General features: G+C 44.0%; 1 protein-coding gene across 3 annotated transcripts in view; it reads right to left on the bottom strand.

The window, feature by feature from the left end:
• crtc3 (CREB regulated transcription coactivator 3) overlaps positions 1-11238 on the bottom strand; it is an 84794-nt gene that overhangs the window by 15147 nt on the left and 58409 nt on the right. For 2 of the 3 annotated variants that reach the window (XM_043680498.2, XM_043680496.2), the window contains exons 5-9: positions 7325-7390; positions 4502-4605; positions 3566-3601; positions 2379-2464; positions 885-934 (exon numbers count right to left, since the gene is read on the bottom strand). In XM_043680498.2, coding sequence (XP_043536433.2) covers positions 885-934; positions 2379-2464; positions 3566-3601; positions 4502-4605; positions 7325-7390 — 342 coding nt within the window. The remainder of the gene's footprint in view (positions 1-884; positions 935-2378; positions 2465-3565; positions 3602-4501; positions 4606-7324; positions 7391-11238) is intronic. The other variant, XM_043680497.2, reaches the window with a different exon arrangement.

Raw genomic sequence — 11238 nt, 5'->3', positions numbered from 1 at the left:
AGGATAGGGGTTCTGGGTGGGATGCTTGTGTGGACTCTGGCTGAATGAGCTGCTTCCCCGCTGTAAGGATTCTATGTTTCCAACATCCTCTCAGACAGTCCATTCTGGAGCATAATTATTTGCTGCTTGATAGATTTTTCTCACCTCACATTTGCTTCTTATGGAAAACACTTGAAATGCAGTGTCCTCAGCTTTACAACTGTTTGATGAGTGGGAACATTACCAAATCTCCTCTGAGCCTTTTCTTTTCCGAGAAAACCAGTCCCAAATTTGTCAACCTTTCTTTGTCGCTGAGGGGTCTCATCCCTAGAGCTATTCTTGTAAATCACTTCTGCACTCTCGCCAATATATTCCCATCCTTCCTCAGGTCTGATACTCAGCACTGCACATCACACTCCAGTTGAAATTCAACCAGTGTCTGATACAAGTTCATCATAACATCTCTGCTCCTGCAATCTATGCCCCTATTAATGAAGCTTCGAATACTGATTAGCTTTCCCATCAGTTCTCTCTGCTTGTCCTATCACCTTTAATGACTCTCATGCTCCTGCATACCCTTCAGAAGCACACCCTTTTTATGCTCTCTCATACACTTTCTGCTTCACCTGGCACCTACATGCCCACTCCACCAACTTGTCAATATCATTCTGAGGTTCTGCAGTGTGCTCCTCTCTATTTGTAATGTTGCAAAGTTTTGTGCTGTCTGCAAACTTTGAAACTGTCCCCCACAAACTGAAGTCTAGACCTTTTACATACATCAGGTGAAGGAAGAGTCCTAATACTGACCCCTTCCATCAGTAGCTAGCTATTCTGATCTGGCTGAGGGAAGAAGTGTGGGTCAGGAAAGGTAACAAGACCAACCTAAGGAGTTCAAATCCACTCACCTGATGCCAGGGACTTCGCAAGACTTGGGACGTGACAGCAGCGACTGAACCTGAGGAACAGAGCAAGCAAAATAAAAATCCCTCTCAAACTCAAGCTCTGTGAGATGAGCTTCACCAGGTCAACCTATCAGCCACAGTGGAGAAGGAACTAACATCAGCCCTTCAAAAAAGGCAAGGGAGAAAGGAGCCCTCACTGCTTCAGTCATCAGTAAAGAAAGCAGCATGCACCTTAGATCCTTGGTTTACATACAACTTGGTTTAGAGCTCCTTTATTAATGTGCTCTATTAATGTGCTGGACAAAGCTGGCGTTAGAAACAGCAACAAGACAGGTTAAGCAGTAAATTAAAACACATACACACATTGGCAAAAATCTGAATAAGGTCAGAAACACAGCAGGCCAGTTTGGGTCGGCAGTAAGCAAGAGTCGGCAGAGACCAATATTCCTCTGTGTCTGTAGGTTTTGCACATTTTTTGTGACTTTTTAGTTTGGAAGGCTTTAAAAAATGTAAAGTTTTGCACTGATTGCTGAAACTATCTGCAAACAAATGGTTTCTGCTTTCATCCTAAACACTTCTCTTCCACGCAATGTTCCCAAATCCTAACAAAGTTCAGCTCTTGCAATAAATCTGGGGAGGCTCACTTGGTAGTTAACTTCCTAGGAACATAGAGGGAGGATGAGACCATTCAGCCTCTGAGTCTGTTTCGAGATTCGCTGAGATCATTGATGATTTGGGAGGTCAAGGTGTAAAGCTAATGCGAGTATCTAGCATCCCAGGCTAATGTTTTGGGCTAATTGGTTCAAATTTCACCACAGATGGTGAAATCTGAAGTCAAATAAAAACTTGTGATTAAAACAAATACAAATGGTGACCACTGTCAATTGTCATACAAATGCATCTGATTCACTAAAGTCATTTAGAGAAGGAAATTCCTCATCTCTACCCGGTCTAGCCTAGATGTGATGCCAGTCCCACAGTAATGTGGGTCACTATTAACTGCTCTCGAGGCAAATTAGGGATGGGTGATAAATGCTGGCCCAACCCACAATGCCAACATTCCATGAGCAATGCCAACATTCCACGTTTTCCTGCCCTTGGTCCATTTCCAATAACACACTTAACTAACTTTAAAAAGCTCGCTGACATACACTGGATTCCTTCCTTGTCTCTGGTCTCCAAGTAAGGAAGGGGCAGGGTTGTTGAGATAAAAATGACCATTTAATTTACAGTTTGTGCTTTGCATAAACATTGACATGTCAGGTTTGTAACTCTTAATGGGAGAATTAAAACGGTCAAAAATTCCAACATTTCATAACCATTTCGCAAGTTTAATTTGTATAAAATCTGGGCATTGTCACAGATGAGGAATCAGCATTGAGTTGGAATGGTGACAAAACAGAGCATGGAATTGTGGAATCCAAAAGAAAGATGCAGAAAACGAAAGCAGGGGTTATGTGCTTGCTAAAACCAATGATACTGCAATCTGCCACTCACCTTCTTTGCTTCCCACAGCTGTTTTGGTAAAGGTTTGTTCAACTTTAAGACACTGTCTTCATTTGTCAGGACCGGGAATGAAAAGACTGAATAAAAAGCAGTAATCTATTAATAATGCAATGAAGATGGTGAAAAAATAAGATCGGAAACAAAAGTAAAGCTCTTAAGGAAAACAAACTAAATGATTAGGATAATATGAAATCATTTCATAATCGAACATTGAATCGATTACTGAAATAATTAATCGATCACTATTATCGATTAACTAGATGACCAGGCTCTGCTTAACATAACGTGGATTTTTTTTCCTGGATTATGGTTAGGCTAAAGTCGAAACCTTAGACTTTGACAGAGCTCCATTAAGTTTATAGGGTCTTTTTAATACCTGACTTACAGATGTCTCACACACACACAAAAAAAACCCACTTGTTTAAAAGATGAGAAAGATACAAGCTTTAAACCTTTCAGAAACACAAGCCTTCTGTGAATTTGAGGATTAACAAGGAGAACTGAACTGAAAGATCACCTCAGCAATTTTGACAGGAAAGTAATCTGGGACTGCCAGGGATCTCTCTGTTGAAAGTCTTTGGTAACAGGAGAAACCGAAGTATGAAAGGTGACTACTCGAACAAAGGTAAACTGCAACAAGCCATTGACCATATTTTTGAATAATGCTTCTCCTTTTCTTCTGAAAGTACTGCCCCTTTGTTAAGCTGTGCATCCAAGCATACTGACAATCTTTTTGTACCACGTCCAATTAACCTTCGATTCAGCCTACAGACCAGAAACATGCCATTCACTTCAAAATGCTGTGTGAGCAAGGACATCATTGACAACCTGGGCTATTCTGAGCAAAGCACACAGAAATGCTTATTCCGTTTCTTGCTAACCACATGGATTTGGATGAAAGGCAGCCATTGGATTCAGCAATGTTAACAACTTGCCACCATCATACATTCCTTTTATATGAACCTAGAACCACATTCCCAGTTCATCATCACCCTGACATCTAGAAACAGAAACAGATTAAATTCATGGACCAGGTAGAAGTTTAAAATTGGGATTCAACCATTTCTGAACTGCCTAGGCCTGGTCATGACCTGTTTACAATATTTCCAACAGCCTGAAATGATTTCAGGCTGTACGTGGACTTACAACAAAACAGACTCAAGCTAATTTGAACTCACCTTCTCCCAGACTGTCCATCTCATCACAATAATTTACTGTAGAAACAAAGAAGACACAATCACATAACAGAGAATATCACCAACCAGAAAACATAGTTAGAAAGCCATTGACATCATTTCAGTGAGATGAATCCTGGATACAGCCTGGGTGTTCTGCAGCTAAAAACAATTTCAGATATTACTGTTGTACTCAGCTTCAGTACACAACTACTGGGTTACAAACGTGAGGGCAAAATGCTTTGTTAAAATTCTCCGATGCTCTCTCCCTTCATGATACTCTACGTGGCATTATTTCATTGGCATTTAACAGTCCATTGATACCTCACCATGTGCCAACCTGAACAATGGCTGGTGCCAGCTCCATGCTAAGCATCACAGTTGAGTTCTGCCATCTGCCATGGTGGGATTTGAACCAGAGACCCTAGGACATTAGCTGAATTTCTGGATTAATAGTCTCACGAGAACACCACTAGGCTATTGTCTCCCCAGAATTTTAGGGGTCCAGTTAGCCTGGGTTTCTGGATTCCTACTACAGTGACATTACCATTACATCACTGCCTTGCCCAATACCCCACTCCCATTCCTGTATTCCTTGATTTCTACTGTGTCCAAAAAACTATCGATCTCTATCTTGGACATAATCAATGATTGAGCACCCATTGCCCTCTAGATATGGAGTTCCAGAGTCACATACTTTACATAACGGAATTGTATATAGTCTTAGAACACATACTCCCTGGTTCTAAGTTCTCCAGCTAGGGGAAAAAGAATCGACCCTCATCAAGCCCTCAAAGAATTTTACACATTTCAATGAGATCGCCTCTCATTCTTCTCAACTCCCAAGAGACTAATCCATTCTGCTCCACCTTCCTGCTTCTAACCCCGGCCAATTTAAACATTCTGGACTGACAGAATAAAAAATACAGATGACCTCACCATTCTGCCGCTCCTGTTGTGGGAACAGCTGGTTCCCGCTCATGAAGGCATCCTGTGGATTAGGGTTCAGAGCGCTGGTATGCAGAGCAGAGTCAGAGTTTGTTCTATTGAAGTAATGAGGAGAAAGTTAGAAAACTAAATGAGAAAAAGACAGGTTTTATAACCATAGTGTGCTGTAAAACGCTTGGTGTTCTTCTGAAATTGATGTTGCTGTGGGAGGTCTTTGACAGTAAACATGTATAGCAAACTCCCACAACAGCAATTCGATGAAGATCAGATTTCTAAAAAAAAGTGGTGCTGATTAAATAATGGACAGAGGGAACATCTCCATTGTTCTTCTTTGAATTAGTGCAAGGGGACATTTTGCCTCCACCTGAGCGAACAGACAGACCTTAGCTTGTCTCATTTGAAAACTGGCACATAAGGCAGTGCAACCCTCCCTCAGCGCTGCACTGGAAATGCCAGTCTAGATATTTATGCTTAACTGGCTGGAGGGGATGGGGGAGTTTAAAGCAACAGAGGGGACAGCACTACCCAGTGAGCGACAGAGGAAGCAGCTCTCTGCAGACAGAGAGAATGAAACATTGGAGGATAATACATAATATATACAAAAAAATCATCCAAAGCGTTTCAAAGACCGAAGTAATATCAATGACTGCATCAAAGCTCTTCCAGCAGATTTTTCAGTGAATATATTTCACTCTTTACATCAGTGAAAGTTTCACTATTGAGGTTGTGACAATTTGATGCTACAAGTCCTGACTCCAGTCCTGTTCCATCACTGCTGTTAAGTGCACCAAGTCCTTAGCACACGAGAGGGATCACAGCATTAGTGCGACACCCCCCCGACCATGTGTCACTGAGTTTGTCATCCAACTGTGGCTGAAAAGTAGGAGCTTCCCAAACAGGAGAGGAAGCAGAGACATTACCACTTGGCACTTAAATGATCCACCAACTTTCACCGAGTTATTAAACATGATGTAGAAAGATGAGGCAAAATATTCTTTTCACTTTACCCCTACCTACCTCATCGTCTACTTTATTGCATAAATTATGTTCAGTGAACAATGGTAATAAAATCTATACAATCACTCACAAGATCTCTAATTGTTCAAACAAAATGTCCAGATCTGTTACAAAATCTCAGATATTGGAAAGTGACCCAAAGTCATTCACGAGCAGCTTGCTGTTCTGAATGGCACCAGTTCAGAATAAAGACAGAAATTGCCAGTGAAACCCGGCAGGTCTAGTTGCAACCGGGGAGGAAGAATCCCAGGGTTAATATTGAGTCCAATATGACTTGGAAGTCTTGAAGGAGAGTCATATTGGATCGAAATGTTAGCTGTTTCTCTCTCCACAGACGTGCTGAGTTCCTCCAGCATCTTCTGATTTTATTCTGACGTCCAGCATCTGCAGTATTTTATTTTTATTTCAGCATTGGCTTGAAAGCAGGTCGTTTATGGATAGGGAACCAGGACGGGTTGGAAAAATAAAGAAAACTGGGAGATGAATGTGTAGGACCAAAAAGAAAAGTAACATATTGCTGAGATTATTAAGAACATAGTCTGTCATAGGCCAGACTGGATTTGCAGGATATCCTACGCAAAAATGGAGAGAGAGAGAGAGAGAGAGACACAGAGAGAGAGAGAGAGAGAGTGAGACAGAGAGAGAGAGTGAGAGAGTGAGAGAGAGAGAGCACGCGCAAGGGCCATGAGTTGTTGTTTCGGAATAAGATGGTATACTGGTAAAGGTTTGATCACATGGAATCCTGGACCAGCTAGCCAATTGGATAAAAAATTGGCTTGAGGGTAGAAGACAGACGGTGTGGTGGAGGGTTGTTCCTTGAGCTGTTGGCCTGTGAATGGTGGTGTGCCGCAAGGATCGATGCTGGGTCCACTGCCTTTCGTCTTTTACGGAAATGATTTGGATGTGAATATAGTATGCTTGCAGATGACAGCAAAATCGGTGGTGTGGTGGACAGTGAAGATGGTTATCTCTGAGTACAAGACCTTGATCAGATAGGCCGATGGGTCGAGGAATGGCAGATGGAGTTTAATTTAGATAAATGTGAGGTGATGCATTTTGATAAGGCACACCAGGGCAGGATTGGTACACTTAATGGTAGGGCCCAGGGGAGTGTTGCCGAACAAAGGAACCGAGGAGTGCAGGTGCATAATGCCTTGAAAATGGTATCACAGGTAAATAGGGTGGTGAAGAAGGCATTTGATATGTTTCCCTTCATTGGTCGGGGCATTGAGTACAGGGGTTGGGAGATCATGTTGCGGCTGTACAGGACATTAGTGAGGCCACTTTTGGAATGCTGCATTTAATTCTGGTCTCCCTGCTATAGGAAAGATGTTGTTAAACATGAATGGGTTCAGAAAAGATTTACAAAGATGTTGCCTGGTGTGAAGGGTTTGACCTATAGGGGGAGGTCGAATAGGCTGGGGCTATTTTCTCGAAGGCTGAGGGGGGACCTTCTAGAGGTTTATAAAGTCATGAGGGGCAAGGATAGGGTAAATAGACAAGGTCTTTTCCCCCTGGGGTGGGGGAACCCAAAATCAGAGGGTGAGAGGGGAAAGATGTAAAAAGGTCCTGAGGGATAGCTTTTTCATGCAGAGGGTGGTGTTTATATGGAACAAGCTGTCAGAGGAAGTGGAGGAGGAGAAGGAGGGTACAACATTAGGAAGGGTTCAGAGGGATATAGGTTAAATGGGACCAGATCCATTTGGGATATCTGGTTGGTGTGGACGAGTTGAACTGAAGGGTGTGTTTCTGTGCTGTACAACTCTATGATTGTATAAGATTGTGAAAATGCGTCACCTGCTGAGGGCCGAAATCAGTCTCAATCCAGGCGGCTTCTCCTCATTTCCCCATGGCAGGAGACTCCTTCACAGAGCAAACAAAGGACAAAAACAGAGAGGTCTTGATTCACTTTGACTCTCCACCTACAAGTGTGTTAGTGAGAGAGCAAGAGAGAGAGAGAGAGCGAGAGAGAGAAAATGGAAGACAGCAGTAATCTGGTGCAGTCGATGGTTACCAGGAGGCTGAGCGACAGAAGTGACAAGACCAGACGTGATTTGCTTTAAGGGAGAACGTTAGTGCAACATCCAGACTGCACTGGCCTGAGAACTGAAGAGATATAAAGCACGAGATGCCCTGATTCAAGCACCCAGCATCGCCCTCACTATGTGTTTGATGAACTGAACTCCTCCCTTTCCTGAAGGTTCTGACTCTTCCTGAACACAGTGTCACAGATGACTGTAGGCTTACAACAACTCGCACAAGTTATCAGCGTTCTGAAAAGGCCACTCCCTCCGTGACTCCCTCGTCAGGTCCACACCCTCCATCAACCCAACCTCCACTCCTGGCACCTTCCCCTGCAACCGCAAGAAATGCAAAACTTACACCCATACCTCCCCCCTTACTTCCCTCCAAGGCCCCAAGGGATCCTTCCATATCAGCCACAAATTCACCTGCACCTCCACACACATCATTTACTGCATCTGCTGCACCCAATGTGGCCTCCTCTATATTGGGGAGACAGGCGGCCTACTTGCGGAACGTTTCAGAGAACATCTCTGGGACACCCGGAGCACCCCGTGGCTCAACACTTCAACTCCCCCTCCCACCCCACCAAGGACATGCAGGTCCTTGGACTCCTCCATAGCCAGACCATAGCAACACGACGGCTGGAGGAAGAGCGCCTCATCTTCCGCCTAGGAACCCTCCAACCACAAGGGATGAACTCAGATTTCTCCAGTTTCCTCATTTCCCCTCCCCCCACCTTGTCTCAGTCAAATCCCTCGAACTCAGCACCACCTTCCTAACCTGCAATCTTCTTCCTGACCTCTCCGCCCCCACTCCCACTCCGGCCTATCACCCTCACCTTAACCTCCTTCCTCCTATCGCATTTCCAATGCCCCTCCCCCAAGTCCCTCCTCCCTACCTTTTATCTTAGCCTGCTGGACACACTTTCCTCATTCCTGAAGAAGGGCTCATGCCCGAAACGTCGATTCTCCTGCTCCTTGGATGCTGCCTGACCTGCTGCGCTTTTCCAGCAACACATTTTCAGCAAGTTATCAGTCAGACAAGCAGCAAAAGATAATTGAAACTAGCCATACTCACCTTATTCACTAGACAGCACTACCTTCTCAACCATACAGCCTTGCCACAGTCATAACACTACTTTCAAAGAGAGCTAACCACTAAACTGTAGACAGTGAGTTATTCAACCACATAGGGTGAAGCTTGTCTGCAAATATTGATCTCCAGTACGGTTACTGGGACAGAGAACCCACATGGTTAATATTAATGAAATTGGATAAAAGCCACCCAATGCCATACCTGTGTTGGGAGTGCTTGATGGCAACAGTTGTGCAAAGTTCTATTCTGTACCTAACCCCGAGCTGTCCCTGTCCCTGGGACAGAGTGAGCTTTACTCTGTATCTAACCCCGTCCTGTTCCTGTCCCTGTCCTGGGAGTGTTTGATGGGAGACAATATAGAGGGAACTTTTCTCTGTATCTAACCCAGTGTTGTATCTGTCCTGGGAATGTTTGATGGGGACAGTGCAGAAAAAGCTTTACTCTGGATCTGGTACAGAAGATGCTCCATTTCATGGCATGAACCACGGAAGTTAGCTAGATAGATGGACTGAGATTGGTGCAAAAGAAAATGGCCATAATTCAGATGTAATGTGATCAAAGTGGCCAAGCTATCTGTGGTTGGTTTTACAATTTTATTCAGGAAGTACCTTACACCCTGTTCATAGCTACCTTAGCAGATTGTGGTTTAACCGCTAGTCTTGTGTGTTCATAAAACTCTGGGGAAGTACTCTGGTAAGGCATACAATCACCACATATAGGATTCAATGTCCAAATGACCCAACTTCATGACAGGTTTTGGGGAGGTAGCCAGACGTCTAGAAGCTATTGCATCTATGTGAACATCCCCCAACCATGCCTTGGCTCCACACCCTCGCCAAGGTCCACTTAAAAGCATAGATTTGTGTTTACATAACATTTTTTATGACCTCAGCATATTGCAAAATGCTTTGTGGCCAGTATAGTCTTTTTTTTGTATAGTCATGGTTGCTGGAAATGCTGCTTGTGGATTTTGCTGTATGCAATGTAATAATGGCCAGATAATTTGTTTCGTGATGCTGTCTGAGAGTAAAATATTGGCCATGATACCAGGAAAGTTCCTATGCTCTTCAGTGGAAAAATGCCATAAGGTTTTTACAGTCATCAGGATAGATGGGACCTTATATTTAGCTCTCATCCAGAACACACAAGGCAACTCTCCAACAATACTGTATTGAAGTGTCAGCACCTCACAGTATAAATCGGAATACTGGAAGCCTCTTGAAGAATATTTGATTGTGGAATTAACCAAGGGAACAGGAAATGATCAGAATTCATGACAGAGACTCAGGTACTGTGACCCCTTGAAAAGAAGTGCTTACATTCTGATTAGCTTTAAGAGACAAGGAGACATGAAAGTGGATGGAGGACTTGACTAACACACAGGTTAGCAGTGTCACATGACAGTTCTGACAAAAAGGGAAAATGCTAACTGAACAAAATAGCTTCAGAAAATCCCTTAAACACTACTCTAATGCACAACTCGGTAATAAGTATAAAGAAGTGAACCGTGAGGTGCAGGAAGAACGAACCGTGAGATGCAGGAAGAGCGAACCGTGAGGTGCAGGAAGAGTGAACCGTGAGGTGCAGGAAGAGTGAACCGTGAGGTGCAGGAAGAACGAACCGTGAGGTGCAGGAAGAGTGAACCGTGAGATGCAGGAAGAGCGAACCGTGAGATGCAGGAAGAGCGAACCGTAAGATGCAGGAAGAGCGAACCGTGAGATGCAGGAAGAGCGAACCGTGAGATGCAGGAAGAGTGAACCGTGAGATGCAGGAAGAGCGAACCGTGAGATGCAGGAAGAGTGAACGGTGAGATGCAGGAAGAGTGAACCGTGAGATGCAGGAAGAGTGAACGGTGAGATGCAGGAAGAGTGAACCGTGAGATGCAGGAAGAGTGAACGGTGAGATGCAGGAAGAGTGAACCGTGAGGTGCAGGAAGAGCGAACCGTGAGATGCAGGAAGAGTGAACGGTGAGATGCAGGAAGAGTGAACGGTGAGATGCAGGAAGAGTGAACTGTGAGATGCAGGAAGAGTGAACGGTGAGATGCAGGAAGAGTGAACGGTGAGATGCAGGAAGAGTGAACGGTGAGATGCAGGAAGAGTGAACTGTGAGATGCAGGAAGAGTGAACGGTGAGATGCAGGAAGAGTGAACCGTGAGATGCAGGTAGAGTGAACGGTGAGATGCAGAGACTGCAACAAAGCAAAAAAAAAAGAGAGACAGACGCAAAGCCATTCATAAAGAAAGAGCGAGAATGGGTGAATGAAAAGACTCCATATTGAAAGCTAGCTGGCAATAGCAAGACCCACTGGATCAGCTAAGTTCGGATATAGCCTCTGGGGTCTCAGCTCTTATCTCATTGTAACATGTACATCTGACAAGCAAACTGTTCAACTTTTGATAGGAAAGGGAATTGTTTTGCACATAGTCTTATATAGGTCTGCTTCTATCTTGCACTTCTCACATCCACACTGCTATCAGAGTACAGAATTTGTTTGCCAGCAGGCTGCTTTTATCATTGTGCAGTCACAGCTCATTCTCCGAACCTTTGTGAGTCTCCACATAGCAGTTGAATATCCTTACAATGTCTCCCTC

This window comes from Chiloscyllium plagiosum, unplaced genomic scaffold, assembly GCF_037043375.1.
Source record: "Chiloscyllium plagiosum isolate Xiang-an unplaced genomic scaffold, Cpla_swu_hap1 HiC_scaffold_42, whole genome shotgun sequence".
Lineage (NCBI taxonomy): Eukaryota > Metazoa > Chordata > Chondrichthyes > Orectolobiformes > Hemiscylliidae > Chiloscyllium > Chiloscyllium plagiosum.
This window is presented reverse-complemented; position numbering and strand designations above follow the sequence as displayed.